This window comes from Mustelus asterias, chromosome 15 (genome assembly GCF_964213995.1).
Source record: "Mustelus asterias chromosome 15, sMusAst1.hap1.1, whole genome shotgun sequence".
Lineage (NCBI taxonomy): Eukaryota > Metazoa > Chordata > Chondrichthyes > Carcharhiniformes > Triakidae > Mustelus > Mustelus asterias.
Window position 1 is genome coordinate 94,037,446 of NC_135815.1, and position 21,312 is coordinate 94,058,757.

Here is a 21,312-nt window from a genome sequence, read left to right on the forward strand (position 1 = left end):
CAAATGGGATGAAGGAGTATAATATCAAGGGTAAGACTCTTAGCAGTGTAGAGGATCAGAAGGACCTTGGGGTCCGGGTCCATAGGACTCTTAAATCGGCCTCGCAGGTAGAGGAGGTGGTTAAGAAGGCGTATGGCATGCTGGCCTTCATCAATCGAGGGATTGAGTTTAGGAGTAGGGAGATAATGATGCAGCTTTATAAGACCCTCGTCAGACCCCACTTGGAGTACTGTGCTCAGTTCTGGTCACCTCATTACAGGAGGGATGTGGCAATTATTGAAAGGGTGCAGAGAAGATTTACAAGGATGTTGCCTGGATTGGTTGGCATGCCTTATGAGGATAGGCTGAGGGAGCTTGGTCTTTTCTCCTTGGAGAGACGAAGGATGAGAGGTGACCTGATAGAGGTGTACAAGATGTTGAGAGGTATAGATCGGGTGGATTCTCGGAGGCTTTTTCCCAGGGCTGAAATGGCTGCTACAAGAGGACACAGGTTTAAGGTGCTGGGGGGTAGGTACAGAGGAGATGTCAGGGGTAAGTTTTTCACTCAGAGGGTGGTGGGTGAGTGGAATCGGCTGCCATCAGTAGTGGTGGAGGCAAACTCGATAGGGTCTTTTAAGAGACTTCTGGATGAGTACATGGGACTTAATAGGATTGAAGGTTATAGGTAAGCCTGTATATAAGCCTAGGTAGGTAGGGACATGACCGACGCAACTTGTGGGCCGAAGGGCCTGTTTGTGCTGTATTTTTTTCTATGTTCTGTGTTCTAAATGCTGGCCAGCCGGCGACGCCCATGTCCCATGAACGAATTTTAAAAAAACATGCGCCCATTTCTCACCACAGAATGCCAGAGTCAGCAGGATTAAGTCTCCTGCTAGCAAACACAGAACACTGCGTCACCATGCCGACCTGAAGCCAGCCCAGCCCCCTCAGCTCCACACTAGGGGGGGGGGCATTTCATAATTTCAGAAAGCAATCGAAAGGTGAATCATCTCTGGTGGATTGTGGATGGAGTTTAACTGATCGCTGGAAACTGACGGCAGCCATGAAATAGCCTTGGGCCCAGTTGCTTGATGATTGAACGATGGGGTGAGGGAAAGAATGACCAAAACAGAGAAATGTCAAACATACCCAGATAAAGAATGAGAGGAAGGAAGCTGAAGAACAGACTGAGAACAGATTGACGGATATTTGGACTAATAACATTGTAGATATTTGCACCCTTTAGCAGTAAATGATTCGCAGTGTTAGGTAAATATTCTTGATGCCAAGATAATTATCCACACGCCACTAACCTGTAAGAGCCAATGCTAGCTTGAATTCTTCCTTTAACATCTGGAGAACTTCACAAACTCCTTCTTCCCCCTATTGTCGCAAAAAAAATGTGCAGTTTAATAACATTGGCTTTATTTTACGGTGAGATGTGCAAGTCCCAAAATGTCTCAGTTTTTCTCGAGGGATTCTACTGGACAGAAATTTAGGGTGAGTAGGGGGGGGAGAACTCGGGGTGAAATTCTGACCTACCGCTGCTTTGTGTCGGCCATGTTTCAGTTGGTGGCAGTCTTGTTCATGGATCAGGCAGTTGTGGGTTGAAGTCCCACCTCAGAGAGCTGAGCGCAAAAGTCCAGACTGATATTCCAGTGCAGTACTGAAGGAGTGCTGCATTGCTGGGGGTGACATAGGAAATAGGAATAGGAGTAGGCCATTCAGTCCTTCGAGCCCACTCTGCCATCCAACATGATCGTGGCTGATCCTCCACCTCAACGCCATACTCCATGCTCTCCCATTCTCCTTCTCACCTGTGGCATGGTGACAGAGTGAGTCCTACTGCCTCACAGACCCCAGGGACCGGCGTTCGATTCCTGGCTTGTGTCACTGTGTGGAGTTTGCACGTTCTCCCCGTGTTTGTGGGTTTCTTCCGGGTGCTCCGGTTTCCTCCCACAGTCTGAAAGATATGCTGGTTATGTGCGTTGGCCTTGCTAAATTCTCCCTCAGTGTACCCGAACAGGTGCCAGAGTGCAGCAACTAGGGGATGTTCACAGCAACTTCATTGCAGTGTTAATGTTAGCCTATTTGTGATACTAATTAATTAACTTTAACCTTTAGAATCTAGAAATTATTTATTTCCTTCTTAAATATATTCAATGACTTGGCCTCCACAGCTTTCATTGGTAGAGAATTCCAAAGGTTCACCATCCTCTGAGCGAAGTTGTTTCTCCTCATCTCAGTCTTAAATGGCCTCCCCCATATCCTGAATCTGTCACCCTTTTGTTCTAGAACTTCCAGACAGAGGAAATATCCTCCCTGCTGTCAGAATTTTATACATTGCAATAAGATATCCTCTCATTTTTCTAACTTCCAGAGAATACAGGCCCTGTCGCCCCAATCTCACCTCATAGCTCACCTGCTATCCCACAAATCAGTCTGGTTAACCTTCGCTGCGCTTTCTCAATGGCATAAGAATGATAGAATCCCTACAGTGCAGAAGGAGGCCATTTGGTTCATTGGGCCTGCGCCAACAACAATCCCACCCAGCCTCTATTCCCGCAACCCCATGTATTTATCCTGCTAATCCCCATAACCTACACATCTTGGGACACTAAGGGGCAATCCAGCATGGCCAATCAACCTAACCTGTACATCTTCGGACGCTAAGGGGCAATTTACCCTGGCCAATCCACCTAACCAGCACGTCTTTCGGCCTGTGGGAGGAAACCGGAGCGCCCAGAGGAAACCCACGCAGACAGTGCGTCGTCTGCACATTCCCAAGGCTGGAATTGAACCCAGGTCCCTGGCGCTGTGAAGCAGCAGTGCTAACCACTGTGCCACCATGCCGACCCCAGTTTTCAGATGGGATGTTAAACCCAGCATGCATCTCTCCTCAGGTTCCTTATCTTTCAGTCAACATCACAAAAACTGATCTGGTCATCATTCGTTTTTGGGATCTTGCTGTGCACACTATTGGCAGCTTTTCCTACATTATGACAGTCACTACACTTCAAAAGTACTTAGTTGGCTTTAAGCCAGTGAGGAGGGCATGAACGGTGCTATATAAATGAAGTGATTAAAGATTTCAGCTGGAGCAGACAGAGAAATCTTGTCCCGTGAATCAGTTACCAAATGCAGGCCCAACAAATAGTTAAGGCGGCAAATGACATTTTGGCCTTTATTGCAAAAGGGTTGGAGCTTAAAATTAGGGAGGTTTTGTTGCAATTGCACAGGGTATTGGTGAGGCCTCACCTGCAATACTGTGTACAGTTTTGGTCCCCTTACCTCAAAAAGGATATAGTAATGTTGGAGGCAGTCCAAAGGAGATTCACCAGGCTAATTCCTGAGATGAGAGGGTTGTCCTCTAAAGAGAGACCAGATAGTCTGAGTCTGTATTCCTTGGAGTTTAGAATCATCGAATTTCATAGAATCCCTGCAGTGCAGAAGGAGGCCAGCCGGCCCTTCGAGTCTGCACCGACCACAATCCCTTCCAGGCCCTATACCCACAACCCCACATATTTACCCTGCTACTCCCTCTAACCTAAGCATCCCAGAACACTAAGGATCAATTTAGCATGGCCAATCAACCTAATAGGCACACCTTTGGACTGTGGGAGGAAACCAGAGCAACCGAAGGAAATCCACACAGACACGGGGAGAATGTGCAAACTCCACACAGTCAGTCAACCGAGCTGGGAATCGAACCCGGGTCCTTGGTGCTGTGAGGCAGCAGTGCTAACCACTGTACCACCGTGCCACCTGGTGAAGAGTGAGGGGTAACCTTATTCAAAAATATAAGAACCTGATTATATGGATTGACAGGGTAGATGGTGAGATGTTTTCACCAGAGGGAGAGTCTCGAACAAGGGGACATAGCTACAAGATAAAGGACCGATCACTTAAAACTGAGGTGTGGAGGAATTTCTTCTCGCAGAGTGTGGTGAATCTCTGGAATTCTCTGCCCCAAAGGGTGGTGGAGGGCTGGGTTATTAGAAGTATTCAAAGTGGAGGTGGGTAAATATTTGATAGATCGAGGAATAGAGGGTCATCGGGAAACTGGCACAGAAAAGGAGCTGAGGTCAGAAGTTTAGAAGGATGAAGGGGGGGATCTTATTGAAAATTACAGGATACTGCCAGGCCTGGATAGGGTGGACGTGGAGAGGATGTTTCCAGTAGTAGGAAAAACTAGAACCAGAGGGTACAACCTCAAGTTGAAGGGACTATCCTTTAAAACAGAGATGAGGAGGAATTTCTTTCAGCCAGAGAGTGGTGAATCTGTGGAACTCTTTGCCGCAGAAGGCTGTGGAGGCCAGGTCATTGAGTGTCTTTAAGACAGAGATAGATAGATTCTTGATTAATAAGGGGATCAGGGGTTATGGGTAAAGGCAGGGAAATGGGGATGAGAAAAATATCAGCCATGATTGAACAGTGGAACAGACTCAATGGGCCGAGTGGCCTAATTTTGCTCTTAGCTGTTATGGTCTTATGGTCAGCATAGATCAGCCATGATTGTATTGAATGGTGGGGCAGGCTTGAAGGCCTGGTGGCCTATTCCTGCTTCTATTTCTTGTCTCATTGTGAACTGCTTCTGCAACAGAGTTGCACCCTTTACCCAGTTGGACTAGTTTGACCCTCCCTCTCTCAGCCATCCAGTGCCACTACAGATTTCCAGGATCCCCATTGGACAAGATATCCAGGGAGCACTGAAAATGGCACAGGCTCCTCCCTACCCATGTTAAACAAACAAACCTGACTCCCAGGATTTAGGACAGGGGGTTCAGTGACAATAGTGGTGGTGGGGGATGGGGGGGGGGGGGGGGGGGGGGGGGATGGGAGATGGGAGGGTGCGCAGAGGATGGGGGGGAGTGAAGGCTCTCCAACTATACAGCAGCCCGCCCAGGGTTTGTTCTAGGTTTTAACCACTCTCTCTTTACCTGGTATGCCAACCCCCAGAGAATGGGTCTTCCCAAAAACACAGCCTTGGCGCCCATTGCAAGAGCTTTCAGCACATCCGTACCCTTCCGCACTCCACCATCCAAGAAGACTTCAACCTTCCCTTCTACGGCTTCAGTGATCTCAGCAAGGGCATCTATCTGAGGAAGACCAAAACGAGTATGAGATGGAGTGTCTCTTTAAATTGTTGAGCTGTAAATTCTGAGCTTATGTTAGCAAATTGTGTTAGCTGTGGCACCCGCTGTTGTAATATGCCTTTAAGGGGTATCAGCATGACATCAATAGAAGGGGAAATGTGTCAGTGTTAGTTTCATTTCTACCTTGAGCAGAACACAGGTGCACAGCTCTGATGTCCTCAAACTTTACCTCATCTCAATAAATGAACCCACAATGTGCTTGCCCGATCCCTTATGAATGATTGGTACCTTGTGTCTTGAACAGTAAATAAGCCCAAGATAATATATCATTGCAAAGTTGAGTTTGTGCAGTTGGAATTTGATGTTGATAAAGATATAAAAACATGTAAGAATGCTAGAGGGAAAAAACATTGTGTGGTTCCTTTAACAGCTAGTGCTTGGTTCAGTGCTTGGAGGTTTAAAATGCAAATTACATACTGAATCCAAACTGAAACATTTGTATCAAAGGCCAGGCAACAGGATTGCCTTGGTAACAGGCTTCAGGCATTTGTATGTGTTTGAATTCGGCCTATCGATTTAAAGCAGACACTCAGATACCAAGAACCTATAACATTTGAACTTGATGGTGTTGACAACATCAGACCAATCCTATTGTAGGAAAATTGATAGGTCACCACAGGTATAAAAGAGGGTGCAAAGGGAAAACAAAAAATATATCGCAACTGCCACCTCTCAAGCCTCGAGGAGAGAGCAGCTCCCAACTCTGCCAGCTTCAGATATCTCCTTAGAGAACGCACCTTCTAATGAGCGAAAGGTACCAAATCAGAAAGAACTTACAGACAGAGGAATCAACAGAAAAACTCCAAAAGTTTCCGAAAGCCGGAAAACCTGGTTGTATCTTTTTGAGAGTGACTGAATTTTATTATTATATTTTTGTTAATGAATGGACATTGTATTTATTTGTACAACATACCAGTAGAATCTTATTTTATTCAGTATGTTACTTGTTTGGTTAAAGCTCCCTGTTAGTTAAACAACTATTAAGTGTTCATTTTAAAAGGAGTGTCAGGTATTTCTGTTCGTTAACCACTAAAGGTCACTAAACGGACCTTCCCACACACTTTTAACAGATTACGAGAAGAGGTATTCCTCTTTGGGGGATTCGGCGTTACATCTCAAAAGGGAGACTGCGTCATAAAAATATCAATGTAATAACACAACTTGTCTCTGAGTCTGCAGGTTGTGAATTCAGCTCCCACTCCAGAGATTTGAGCGCAGTCTAGGCAGACACTCCAGTGCGTTACCTAGAGAATGGTGCACTTTCAGAAGTGTGATTTTGATTTGATTTGATTTATTATTGTCACATGTATTAACATACAGTGAAAAGTATTGTTTCTTGCGCGCGATACAGACAAAGCATACCTTTCATAGAGAAGGAAAGGAGAGGGTGCAGAATGTAGTGTTACAGTCACAGCTAGGGTGCAGAGAAAGATCAACTTAGTGCGAGGTAGCTCCATTCAAATGTCTGATGGCAGCAGGGAAGAAGCTGTTCTTGAATCAGTTGGTACGTGTCCTCAGACTTTTGTTACCCACGGAAGAAGGTGGAGGAGAGAATGTCCGGGTGCATGATTACGCTGGCTGCTTTTCCGAGGCAGCGGGAAGTGCAGACACAGTCAAGGCTGGTATGCGTGATGGATTGGGCTACATTCACGATCTTTCAGATGAGATGATAAACCAAAGCCCCAATCTGTCTCTCGGGTGAATATAAAATATAACACAGCATTATTTCAAAGAAGTGTGAGAGAGCTATTCCCAAATTCCGATCCAACATTTATTCTTCAATCAGCGTCACTTAAAAACAGATTGGGCCTGAACTTGGCAACTCGAGTCAGGTTGCTGTTTCGCTCCGACATTTTTACCTTGCAACCTTTCTGATCCTTTCCCCCTGACCTCCTCGCTCAATAAGAAGTCTCACAACACCAGGTTAAAGTCCAACAGGTTTATTTGGTAGCAAATACCATAAGCTTTCGGAGCGCTGCTCCTTCGTCAGATGGACTCCTCGCTCAAACCAGGTGAGAATTGTGCAGGGCAACACGTTTCTGGGGCCTTCTGTCGAGGGCTCCAGAGTCGGGTGCAAGGAGACCATGCACAATGTGTTACACACTGGCTGCCATTAATCAGGAAGCTTTAAAGGTCCAGCCATATTCCAGTCAGGGAGAACATTGGTTTGTCAGGTAAGTGTCAAACACTCAGAGGAAGGGAGGGAGGGAGTGGCAGGCAGTCGGCTTGGAGGAGGTCTGGTTGAGTTCAGGCCTAGGGCAGTAGTCGGGGGTTGTTTATGTTTATTTGTTAGTGTCACAAGTACGGGTGGCACGGTGGCACAGTCGTTAGCAGTGCTGCCTCACAGCGCCAAGGACCCGGGTTCAATTCTGGCCTCGGGTGGCTGTCTGTGTGGAGTCTGCACGTTCTCCCCGTGTCTGCGTGGGTTTCCTCTGGGTGCTCCGGTTTCCTCCCACACTCCAAAGGTGCGCAGGTTAGGCTGATTGGCCTTGATAAATTGCCCTTGAGTGCCAGGAGGATTAGTAGGGCAAATATATGGGGTTATGGGGATAGAGCCTGGGTGGGATTGTGGTCGGTGCAAACTCGATGGGCCGAACAGCCTCATTCTGCAGTGTCGTGTTTCTATGATTTCTAAGAAACCGGAGCACCTGAAGGAAACCCACGCAGACACGGGGAGAACGTGCAGACTCCGCACAGACAGTGACCCAAGCAGGGAATCGAACCCGGCCCCTGATGCTGTCAAGCAGCAGTGCTAACCAGTGTGCCTACACCGATAAATAAACTAAAAACACCCTGATTTGGAACTAAATCACCGTTCCTTCACTGTCGGTGGGTCAAAATGCTGGAACTCTCTTCCCAACAGCACCATGGGTGTACCTACACCATATGGACTGCAGCGATTCAAGAAGTGATGTGGAGATGCCGGCGTTGGACCGGGGTAAACTCAGTCAGGAGTCCAACAACACCAGGTTAAAGTCCAACAGCTTTATTTGGTAGCAAACGCCACGTTTGCTCCCAAATAAACCTGTTGGACTTTAACCTGGTGTTGTAAGACTCCTTACCGCGATTCAAGAAGGCAGCTCACCACCATCTTCTCAAGGGCAACTAGGGATGGGCAACAAATGCTGGCCTTGTCATCGATGTCTACATCGCAAGAATAAATAAAGACAAATGGGCGACTGGAAAATAACGATGTTTCAATTGCGTTATGAAGTAGTTTTCTGATCATCACTGAAGGTGGAGTGTGATTCTTCCATTTATCTTAGGCAGGAAAATGGGGATGAGGAGTGGCACGGTGGCACAGTGGTTAGCACTGCTGCCTCACAACGCCTGGGACCCGGGTTCGATTCCCAGCTTGGGTCACTGTCTGTGTGGAGTTCACGCGTTCTCCCCGTGTCCACCTGGGTTTCCTTCGGGTGCTCAGGTTTCCTCCCACATTCTGAAAGACGTGCTGGTTAGGTGGAGTGACCCGAACAGGCACCGGAGTGTGGCGACTAGGTGAATTTCACAGTAGCTTCATTGCAGTGTTAATGTGTAAGCCTTACTTATGAATAAACTTTAACTTTAAAATTTTTTCATACAGAATCACAGAATGTTAAGGTGCACTCGGAGGCCATTTGGCCCATCAAGCCTGTACCTGCTCTGCCAAATGAGCATTTTGAGTGGGGTTTTACAGCCTTGCTTGTCCCGAAACCATAAAGTCTTGCCCTAGATCAATAGACCTTCCCACGCTCTGTCCCTCGCCCACTCCGACTCCCGTGGCGGGCGAGGCGGGAGAATTATGGACTATGACTTTTTATCATTTCTCTTGCCTTTTCCCCATGCCCCTGCACATTGTTTCCATTCAAGTCATCATCTAATGCCCTCTTGAATGCCTCAATTGAACCTGCCTCCACCACACTTCCAGGCAGCGCATTCCAGACCCCAATCACTCGCCGCGTGACTAACTTTTTTCTCACACCGCACTTGCTTTTTTAGCAAATCACTCTAAATCAATTTAAATCTAAATGTCGTATGAAGAGAGTTTGAACAGGTTAGGTCTATACTCTCTGGAATTTAGAAGAATGAGGGGAGATCAAATTGAGGTATACAAGATGATAAAAGGTGTGGATAAAGTAGACGTGGAGCGGATGCTTCCTCTTGTGGGACATTCTAGGACGAGAGGTCATAGTCTTAGGATAAGGGGCAGCAAATTTAAAACAGAGTTGAGGAGAAACTACTTCTCCCAAAGGGTTGTGAATCTGTGGAATTCACTACCCCAAAGTGCGGTGGATGCTGAGACAGTGAGTAAATTTAAGGAGGAGTTAGACAGATTTTTAATTGGGAATGGGTTGAAGGGTTATGGGGAGAAGGCAGGAAAATGGGGATGAGGAACATATCAGCCATGATCGAATGACGGAGCAGACTCGATGGGCCGAATGGCCTAATTCTGCTCCTATGTCTTACGAACCTGTGAATCTGTGCCCTCTCGTTCTTGATCCTTTTACGAGCAGGAACAGTTTCTCCCTGTTCGGGTATTGTTGTATTGCAAACATCTCCACGCATTCTAGCCCGTAGGTTTGGCACCTGGTAATACATTATGCCCGCGTGGACATAATCGGCCCCATTGTGTTAAAGCCCAGAATCTAAAAGGGCATCAACCGATAGCCACCACAAAATCTTTTTATCACGCGTCTGAACAACTGTGATATATTGGCTGTAGGTCGGGGGTTAACTTACTGTTGCTGGGACACAATCCAACTGCCTCGCTCCATGATTTGATACAAGTATCCCAGCAATTCCGTGCTTAACCGCTTCCCTGGCATCATCAGCTGAAATTACAGAGAGCTGGCGGTTAGTAACGGTGGCTAAAATAGCTTCTAGTGAAAATTAAATAACAGCATCTGTACAAACATTCAGGAGTGACTGAATAAACTGCGAGAGTGTAAGTTTCTCCAGACACGTCAAATCCTGCGGGGAAGACGTACATCTTTACACTTCCATGCTCCCTTGCTTTTATTAGCTTTATGCTCCATGGTCTGAAGGAGGTCCTCTTGACGAGAGGTGGTTCGGTTTCACATCCAGGGTGTCAGTCAGGTTAGTTTGTACTGTGATACCCCCATTCATCTTAATTAAGCAACCCTTCCACTGAAATGTTTTTGTATCGTTTTAAGTTATTAATATGATTACAGTAATAACGTGTATTTTAATTTAATTACTTCACCATGCCAAAGGAACATGATTGATGGCTGGATGTGTTAAAAGAATAATAAAATTCCACGCAAAGATGGATTATAAGACTTTCTCTGCGACACGTGCTTTTGCAATCAATATCTTCCTATCCATTCCAGAATAGTTTATCCCTCAATGTGTAAGCTTTCTAAAACTTTGGTTAGGCCACACTGAGAGAATTGCGTTCAATTCTGGTCGCCACATTCCATTTTTTAAAAATTTGTTATTGTCACAAGTAGGCTTACATTAACACCGCAATGAAGTTACTGTGAAAATCCCCTCGTCGCCACACTCTGGCGCTTGTTCGGGTACACTGAGGGAGAATTTAGCATGGCCAATCCACCTAACCAGCACGTCTTTCAGACTGTGGGAGGAAACCGGAGCACCCGGAGGAAACCCACGCTGACACGGGGAGAACGCACAGACTCCAAACAGACAGTGACCCAAGCCGGGAATCGAACCCAGGTCCCTGGCGCTGTGAGGCAACAGTGCTAACCACTCTGCCGGATGTGGAGGCCTTGGAGAAGGGGTTTACCAGGATGCTGCCTGGATTAGAGGATATGAGCTATAAGGAGGGGCTGGACAAACTAGAGTTGTTTTCTCTGGAGCGGCAGAGGCTGAGGGGAGGCCTGATAGAAGTCTATAAAATTATGAGAGGTATAGATAGGGACAGTCAGAATCTTTTTCCCGGAGTTGGAGGGCGGAATTTTCCAGCCGCGCTCGCCCCGAAACCGGAAAATCCCGCCTGAGGTCAACAGACCTTTGCATGTTCCACTCTTCTCCTGCTACTATTCAAGTGGCGGACAGGAACATTCCCTCCAAAATGTCTAATCAAGGGGGCATGCACTTAAGGTGAGAGGGGGAAAGTCCAAAGGAGATGTGAGATGCAAGTTTTTTTACATAGAGAGTGGTAGGTATCTGGAACATGCTGCCAGGAGTGGTGTTGAAGGCAGATACGATAGGGGCATTTCAGGGGCTTTTAGATAATGAATAGAGGGATATGGGACAAAGCTAATTGGTCTCAAGTGGAACATACTGCACGCTACTCCTTTGGCACAGGGCTATTAAAAATATAGAGAGATATGCTCATTGAAGACCCTAAAATCTTCAAACTAGACAAAGACTTAAAATGGCTGAATCTGTGTCTGTCTGAGACTCCTCCCCCGAATAAAAGGAGTATTGAGTAGTATTGAGGAAACTCATACCTCGTTATCGCTGAAGAGGCACTAATGACCCTGTGTGGGCTGCACAGACCAAATTCAAAGAGTGCGATACACAGGCCTTCTGCACTTCATAACCCAGGCTGAGTTTGCTTGTCTGCTCAAACAAAGGGCCCCGCAACCTTCCTTTCAATCCTTAATTGTTGAATCATTCACCAATCTAGGGGGCCCAGAGATACACATCCTTTGTCAAAGACAGTGTGGAGGGCTGGGCAACATGTGACATGGGTGTCTAGCTTGTGGAACCAGTAATATTGCCTCGCTCAACTTCAAAGTCTCAGTTTGCGTTTTTATCATTGAACCAGCAACTTTGCAGACAAGGAGCTCTGGCCCAGGTTGGACATGTGACCGCATCTATACTGCACCTGCTGAAAATCCTCTACCATCGCCTACAAGATTGATTCATATCTGCATTCCCATCTCATTGTCTGAAGCCAACACAACTGAAAATAATGAATTATCCAGCATCGGTTTTCAACCTACCAACCTATGTGAAGGAATACCTCATTGGATTTTGGTTCTGGCCTCTGGAACCCATGAGAGACACTATTTATTTTCTCTGTGCTCTCTGCACTGTAAATCTCAGGCTGAGTGGGAAGCAGTCCCTTAAGTTTCCCCGGATTAGCCAATTTTTGGCCAGAGGGCGGGCTCACTGTCCAAACTAAGGACAATGGGCAGTCTCACAAGCTAGATGGTCAATAGATTTTAAAGGGATGAAGCCTCCATCTCAGTCCTTTTCTTTACTGTCTGAGTATCATAGAATCCCTACAGTGCAGAAGAGGCCTTTTGGCCCATCAAGTCTGCACTGACTTTCTCTGACAGAGTATCTTACCCAGAAACTCTCACCCTTGCCCTATCCCTGTAACTCCACAGATTTCCCATGGCTAATCCATCCAACCTACACACCTTGGGCCACTAAGGGGCAGTTCAGCATGGCCAATCCACCCAACCTCCACAGCTTTGGCGTGCGGGAGGAAACCGGAGCACCCGGAGGAAACCCACAGAGTCATGGGGAGAACGTGCAAACTCCACACAGACACAGTCACCCAAGGCTGGAATGAAACCCGGGTCCCTGCCGCTGTGAGGCAACAGTGCTAACCACGGTGCCACCGTTCAGCCCAGTGTGGAGGCAAAGTTGGGACCCTCCTCCCGTGTTGTGAGCGTGTGCAAATAAACTAACCCTTTGAGTTTATCCTACCTTGAAGTTTGCTGTGGGGTCATTAGTAGAAAATTGGATTGCACCAAAACTGAGAGGTTGGGAAAATACGCCATCGCATGTGAGGAGGGAAACAGGCCAAAATACCTTTCCGTTTACATTGGATGGTGAGAGGAGAAATTAGTTTGAATTAACCCCTTCCTGTCTGTAACACTTTGGACAAGCGAGTTACCTCGCAGAATGCCTTTGAGGACAATGGGCAGCTTTGTCAGCTGTCTCAGCCAGTCAATGTCCTCCCATTTTATAGAGGAGTCGATGGCATCCGCTGTGTAGACTGCCAATCCACTATCTTCCCCGTAGTCACTTTTGGAAAAGGCCAGATCGAGTGTCTCAAAGTTTGCCATCCTGAAAAACAAACAGTCCACATCAGGTAGCATGGCTTCATCCACTGATAATCATACAAATCGAGAATAGGACATTATAAATGCCAAATGGATCTTTCGGAATTTCTGAATGATTTTTCTTATTTTGTTTCCCTTTGGCACTTCACTTATGAAACCTCACGTCAGTTGGCATCTTTTTTTGTCATTAATAGCGCCCTGGGTTACCCAGTGGGAACTCCCTCTATTGAAATGGCTCTGAAGAAGATATTCCCGATGGTGGGGGAGTCCAGAACCAGGGGTCACAGTCTGAGGATTCGGCGTAGACCATTTAGGACGGAGATGAGGAGACATTTCTTCGTCCAAAGAGTGGTGAGCCTGTGGAATTCATTACCACAGGAAGTAGTTGATGCCAAAACATTGAAATGTATTCAAGAGGTGACTGGATACAGCACTTGGGGCGAATGGGATCGAATGTTATGGGGAGAAAGCAGGATTAGGCTACTGAGTTGGATGATCAGCCATTATCGTAATGAATGGCGGAGCAGGCTCGAAGGGCCAAATGACCTCCTCCTGCTCTTATCTCCTATGTTCCTATGTTTCTAAGATAAAGACCATTGTAGGGAGGCCATGCAGGCTGGGCTGCGTGAACTCCTTGGGAAAGTACCGGTTAGATATTCAACCAGAGGCATTTAGAATTGGAACTGCCCAAGCTGTTAAATGTGGATCCTTCTTTGTTATTTCTCTCTTCCTAGCAGACTCCCTCTGCTGGTACATGTGTATGTTACCCTCAAGTGGATAAAATGCACAATACAATTTTCAATACACTACAAACTGCACACACAATGCTCTGTCCCCACATGCAGCATCCACGGAGAGGCAAGATAACCTTATTGCCAGTGGCTGCTCCACTTCCCGAGCTGAGATGTAAGCACTGACCCCAAAAGCATTAATGCCTTGCCAACAGAAATGTCAAATGCTTCGATGGCAGTAACATATTTGGACACGACGCGAAGGAGGTCATGTCCCAGAATCTCAGAAGGATTCATCATTAGGTTTGTGATTCCAATATTTGTTGAATTCAAATTTTATCACCTGCCGTGGTGGGGTTCGAACACCGGTCGCTTGGGCATTATAAGAACAAAATCAGCAACACAGAATAGCAATCCAAGCAGCTTTGCCTCAATAATTAGTGACCTCAGGATTCCATCTCAAATTACTGGCCTCACCAAGTTTCACAAAAAGCAAGAGAAAGGTTGGCCAACACAGTCATTTATAATTCTCCAGGGATAACCTGAGTTATTTACTCCTGCTGATTCATCGAGGACACTCCTATGCATCAGTTTTCATCTTCAAACACATATTTTTAAATTTTCTTTTACTTATTCATTCATGGGATGTGGGCGGCGCTGGCTGGGCCAGCATTTATTGCCCATGCCTGAGGGCAGTTGAGAGTCAACCACATTGCTGTGGCTCTGGAGTCACATGTAGTTCAGACCAGGTAAGGATGGCAGATTTCCTTCCCGAAAGGACATTAGTGAACCAGATGCTTTTTACGGCAATCAACAATAGGCGGCACGGTGGCACAGTGGTTGGCACTGCTGCCTCACAGCGCCAGGGGCACAGGTTCAATTTCAGCCTCGGGGTGACTGTGTGGAGTTTGCATGGGTTTCCTCCGGGTGCTCCGGTTTCCTCCCACAGTCCAAAGATGTGCGGGTTAGGTGGATTGGCCATGCTAAATTGCCCCTTAGTGTCCAAAGGTAGGCAGGTTAGGTGGACCGGCTATGCTAAATTGCCGCTTAGCGTCAGGAGATTATAAGGGTAAATGCATGGGGTTACGGGGATAGGACCTGGGTGGGATTGTGGTTGATGCAGACAAGATGGGCCGAATGGCCTCCTTCTGCACTATAGGGATTGTATGATTCTATATTGGTTACAGGGTCATCAGCAGATTCTTAATTCCAGATATTTTTTATTGGATTCAAATTTCACCATCTGCCGCGGTGGGATTCATAGAGGTTTACAGCATGGAAACAGGCCCTTCAGCCCAACTTGTCCATGCCGCTTCTTTTTTTTTAAAACCCCTAAATTAATCCCAATTGCCCGCATTTGGCCCATATCCCTCTATACCCATCGTACCCATGTAACTATCTAAATGCTTCTTAAAAGATAAAATTGTACCCGCCTCTACTACTACCTCTGGTAGCTTGTTCCAGACACTCACCACCCTCTGTATGAAATAATTACCCCTCTGGACACTTTAGTATCTCTCCCCTCTCACCTTAAACCTATGCCCTTTAGATTTAGACTCCCCTACCTTTGGGAAAAGATATTGACTATCTACCTTGTCTATGCCCCTCATTATTTTATAGACCTCAATAAGGTCACCCCTCAGCCTCCTACGCTCCAGAGAAAAAAGTCCCAGTCTGTTCAGCCTCTCCTTATAACTCAATCCATCAAGTCCCGGTAGCATCCTAGTAAATTTTTTCTGCACTCTTTCTCGTTTAATAATATCCTTTCTATAATAGGGTGACCAGAATTGCACACAGTATTCCAAGTATGGCCTTACCAATGTCTTGTACAACTTCAACAAGACATCCCAACTCCTGTATTCAATGTTCTGACCGATGAAACCAATGTCTTCTTCGCCACTCTGTCCACCCGTGACTCCACTTTCAAGGAGCTATGAACATGTACCCCTAGATCTCTTTGTTCTGTAACTCTCCCCAATGCCCTACCATTAACTGAGTAAGTCCTGCCCTGGTTCAATCTACCAAAATGCATTACCTCACATTTGTCTAAATTAAACTCCATCTGCCATTCGTCAGCCCACTGGCCCAATTGATCAAGATCCCGCTGCAATTGGAGATAACCTTCCTCACTGTCCACTATGCCACCAATCTTGGTGTCATCTGCAAACTTACTAACCATGCCCCCTATATTCTCATCCAAATCATTAATATAAATGACAAATAACAGTGGGCCCAGCACTGATCCCTGAGGCACACCGCTGGTCACAGGCCTCCAGTTTGAAAAACAACCCTCTGCAACCACCCTCTGGCTTCTGTCAAGAACAACAGGTTTATTTGGTAGCAAATGCCATTTGCTACCAAATAAACCTGTTGGACTTTAACCTGGTGTTGTTAAAACTCTTACTGTGTTTACCCCAGTCCAACGCCGGCATCTCCACATTCTGTCAAGAAGCCAATTTTATATCCATTTAGACACCTCACCCTGGATCCCATGAGATTTAACTTTATGCAACAACCTACCATGCGGTACCTTGTCAAAGGCCTTGCTAAAGTCCATGAAGACAACATCAACTGCACTGCCCTCATCTACCTTCTTGGTTACCCCTTCAAAAAACTCAATCAAATTTGTGAGACATGATTTTCCACTCACGAAGCCATGCTGACTGTCCCTAATCAGTCCTTGCATTCGAACCCGGGTCCCCAGAGCATTAGCCTCTGTCTCTGGGTTACAAGCCCAGCACCCATACCACTACGCCACACTTCCCCATTGTGTTACCTGAGATGAGGGGGAAGCTTGAACTTGTTCCGCACGTCTGCTAGGCGTTTGCCCAGGTATGGAGTGTCCACGGTCAGGAAGATGCCTCGGTAGCCGACCTCCTCCGCTCTCCTGACCAGGGATTTGGTGAGCTCCCGGTCCTTGTAGATGTACAGCTGCAGCCAGCGAAGCGCCCCGGGCGCAGCCTGGGCTACCTGCTCGATGCTGGAGGTAGCCCAGGTACTGAGCATCATTCCTGTGCCTTGAGATCTGCAAGCTGGACAAGCCGGCGTTAGTTACGGATTGGAAAAGTGGAACCGTTGAGTGAATATTTGACGCGCAACAATTCAGATAAGAAACCACACACCCGAAACACATCCACATCGCCACTCTCCGGTGAGGTCTTGCTCGCAAGGTGTGGAGTTTTGGCGTATTCTACTCTCGGAAGAGAGCTCACTCATTTTGGCCGCATATTCCGGTTCTGTCAGAGACGGAAACCATCATGGGCTGGACGGATAATTTGGCGCACAAGCCAAAGAGATTTACCCATCCCACAGCGGGAAGAACTACCAAATCCCAACCAATTTGTAACTATTTGAGCTACAAGTGACTGGGGGAGGGACGGAGGGGGGGTTTGTGGATTAACATGTTGCTAAATAAGTTGAATTTATCCGAAAGACGTGCTGGTTAGGTGCTAAATTCTCCCTCAGTGTGCCCGAACAAGCGCCGGAGTGTGGCGACTAGGGGATTTTCACAGTAACTTCATTGCAGTGTTAATGTAAGCCGACTTGTGACACTAATAAATAAGTAGCCTCTTTCTGTGCTACAAGGTGCGGTGATTGGACAGACATAGTTGTTTGGAGGGTAACAGTGCCACCTCCTGGTTTCACGCAAGCCTCACAGTCAGTACAACTTCTACATTTACAATTCTGAATGCAAACTGCTTGGTCATTAGCAAGGTTGTGATGGGAACCTTTGCTTGGAGGACAGTTTCACAGTGAATTAATTGGAGCTACATTTAATTTCAGTTCTTTGAAGTAAACTTTATTTGCATCTGTGTGAAGTGGGCTGGCAGGGTTAGCCTCACAGTGTTACCACTCGTCTTCAAGCGTGGTAGCTGGGCAATTAGGCAAATTAAATTATGCAAATTAAAACCAGTACCACATGGCAAAGCTCACAACCGTCACTCTTTTAAAAAATAAGCAAACGACAGGTGTACACGGTACAAGTGAGAGATTTTTAATGTGTTGTCTGCTGCATAGAATCCCTACAGAAGAGGCCCTGCGGCCCATCGGATCTGCACCACCTCTCTGACAGTGGGCGGGATTTTCCAGCCACGCTCACCCCAATGCCAGAAAATCCCACCCGAGGTCAACGGGACTTTGCTTGGCCCATTGACCTCGGACGGGAAGCAAAAATTCCACCCAGTAGTATCTTACCACTGGGAGAATAGCGAATGTGGTCCCGTTGTTTAAGAAGGGTAGCAGGGATAACCCGGGTAATTATAGGCCGGTGAGCTTGACGTCCGTGGTAGGGAAGTTGTTGGAGAGGATTCTTAGAGACAGGATGTATGCGCATTTAGAACGGAACAATCTCATTAGTGACAGACAGCATGATTTTGTAAGAGGGAGGTCGTGCCTTACAAATTTGGTGGAGATTTTTGAGGAAGTGACAAAAATGGTTGACGAAGGAAGGGCCGTGGATGTCGTCTATATGGATTTCAGTAAGGCATTTGACAAAGACCTCATGGCAGGTTGGTTAAGAAGGTTAAGGCTCATGGGATACAAGGAGAAGTGGCTAGATGGGTGGAGAACTGGCTTGGACATAGGAGACAGAGGGTAGCGGTCGAAGGGTCTTTTTCCGGCTGGAGGTCTGTGACCAGTGGTGTTCCGCAGGGCTCTGTACTGGGACCTCTGCTATTTGTGATATATATAAATGATTTGGAAGAAGGTGTAACTGGTGTTATCAGCAAGTTTGCGGATGACACGAAGATGGCTGGACTTGCGGATAGCAATGAGCATTGTCGGGCAATACCAGCAGGATATTGATAGGCCGGAAAATTGGGCGGAGAGATGACAGATGGAATTTAATCCAGATAAATGCGAAGTGATGCATTTTGGAAGAAATAATTTAGGGAGGAGTTATACAATAAATGGCAGAGCCATCAAGAGTATAGAAACACAGAGGGACCTAGGTGTGCAAGTCCACAAATCCTTGAAGGTGGCAACACAGGTGGAGAAGGTGGTGAAGAAGGCATATGGTATGCTTGCCTTTATAAGACAGGGTATAGAGTATAAAAGCTGGAGTCTGATGATGCAGCTGTATAGGCCACATTTGGAGTACTGCGTCCAGTTCTGGTCGCCGCACTACCAGAAGGACGTGGAGGCGTTAGAGAGAGTGCAGAGAAGGTTTACCAGGATGTTGCCTGGTATGGAGGGTCTTAGCTATGAGGAGAGATTGGGTAAACTGGGGTTGTTCTCCCTAGAAAGACGGAGAATGAGGGGAGATCTAATAGAGGTGTACAAGATGATGAAGGGGATAGATAGGGTGATCGGTGGGAAGCTTTTTCCCAGATCAGAAGTGACGATCACGAGGGGTCACGGGCTTAAGGTGGGAGGGGCGAAGTATAACTCAGATATTAGAGGGATGTTTTTTAACAGAGGGTGGTGGGGGCCTGGAATGCGCTGCCAAGTAGGGTGGTGGAGGCAGGCACGCTGACATCGTTTAAGACTTACCTGGATAGTCACATGAGCAGCCTGGGAATGGAGGGATACAAACGATTGGTCGAGTTGGACCAAGGAGCGGCACAGGCTTAGAGGGCCGAAGGGCCTGTTTTCCTGTGCTGTACTGTTCTTTGTTCTTTGTTGTTATACCCAGGCCCTCTTCCCCGCCCTATCCCTGTAACCCCCCAAACATTTAGCATAGCCAATCCATCTAACCCATACATCTTTGGACCGTGGGAGGAAACCGGAGCACCTGGAGGAAACCCATGCAGACACGGGGAGAATGTTCAAATTCCACGCAGACAATGATCCGGGGCTGGAATTGAATTCGGCCCATCGTATCCACTCCGTCATTCGATCGTGGTTGATATGCTCCTCATCCCCATTTTCCTGCCTTCTCCCCATAACCCTTCAACCCATTCCCAATTAAAAATCTGTCTAACTCCTCCTTCAACTTACTCACTGTCCCAGCATCCACCGCACTTTGGGGTAGCGAATTCCACAGATTCACAACCCTTTGGGAGAAGTAGTTTCTCCTCAACTCTTTTAAATTTGCTGCCCCTTATCCTAAGACTATGACCTCTCGTCCTAGAATGTCCCGCAAGAGGAAACATCCACTCCACGTCTACTTTATCCATACCTTTTACCATCTTATGATACAAAGCTCGTGAGGCTCGACTATCCCGCTGTAGCTGAAAATCTGACAGCTCAGCGAAAGATCTGTTGTCTTTGGGTGGGAAATTCCCCAGGCCCGGAAAGTTTGTGTTTGTTTATGTTTGGTAAATCATTCTTCTTTCTCCTGCAGGTCTTTCAGGGGCCACTGTTCCTCTTCATTTAACTTTTGAATAGTTTTGAACGGGTTTGGGGGTCAGGGTTGTTTAGTTTATTGATTGTGCTTGTGTATTCATCCTGTGAACTCTTGTTCAAAGAAGTTCCGCTGACCTTTGACTCACATATTGAACATCATCCTGCAGCCTAGGTGCCTTGGATCTTTTCCTTTTGCTCTGAATTTAATAAGAATATAAGAACATAAGAACTAGGAGCAAGAGTAGGCCATCTGGCACCTCGAGCTTGCTCTGCCTTTCAACAAAATCATGGCTGATCTTTTCGTGGACTCGGCTCCACTTACCCGCCTGCTCACCATAACCATTAATTCCTTTACTGTTCAAAAATGTATCTATCCTTGCCTTAAAAACATTCAACAAAATAGCCTCAACTGCTTCACTGGGCAGGGAATTCTACAGATTCACAACCCTTTGGGTGATGAAGTTCCTCCTCAACTCAGTCCGAAATCTGCTCCCCCTTATTTTGAGGCCATGCCCCCTAGTTCTAGTTTCACCCGCCAGTGGAAACAACCTTCCCGGCTTCTATCTTATCTATTCCTTTCATAATCTTATACGTTTCTAGAAGATCTCCCCTCATTCTTCTGAATTCCAATTCGAAGGTGCATTAGAATCATAGAATCCCTACAGTGCAGAAGGAGGCCATTCGAACCATCAAGTCTGCACCGACCGCGATCCCACCCAGGCCCTATTCCCGTCACCCCACATACATGGGGTTGCGGTGATAGGGCTGGGTGGGATTGTGGTCAGTACAGACTTGATGGGCTGAATGGCCTCCTTCTACACTGTAGGGACTCTATGATTCTAATGCACCTCTGTGAAGGATTTATCACAAAATATGTCTGTTTAGTTTGTATGCAAGCTTAACCATTCTAAAGGTTAGACGCTTTACCCTATCAAATGGGGCCATGTGCTGAAGGGTTATGGGGAGAAGGCAGGAAAATGGGGATGAGGAGCATATCAGCCATGATCGAATGGTGGAGCAGACTCGATGGGCCGAATGGCCTAATTCTGCTCCTAAATCTTATGAACGTATGAACTTATGGGAGGGGTGGGTGGTCAGGCCTCCTGGGTGGTGGTGGGTCAGGCCTTGGGTGAGAGCGGTCAGGCCTCAAGGGGGAGGGGATCGGGCCTTGGG

General features: G+C 46.8%; 1 protein-coding gene across 2 annotated transcripts in view; it reads right to left on the minus strand.

Moving 5' to 3' along the window:
* Positions 1-21,312, minus strand: part of hao1 (hydroxyacid oxidase (glycolate oxidase) 1) — a 42,993-nt gene that overhangs the window by 3,640 nt on the left and 18,041 nt on the right. For both annotated transcript variants that reach the window (XM_078230358.1, XM_078230360.1), the window contains exons 3-7: positions 16,631-16,886; positions 12,955-13,127; positions 9,855-9,946; positions 4,920-5,078; positions 1,293-1,362 (exon numbers count right to left, since the gene is read on the minus strand). In XM_078230358.1, the coding sequence (XP_078086484.1) occupies positions 1,293-1,362; positions 4,920-5,078; positions 9,855-9,946; positions 12,955-13,127; positions 16,631-16,886 (750 nt within the window). The remainder of the gene's footprint in view (positions 1-1,292; positions 1,363-4,919; positions 5,079-9,854; positions 9,947-12,954; positions 13,128-16,630; positions 16,887-21,312) is intronic.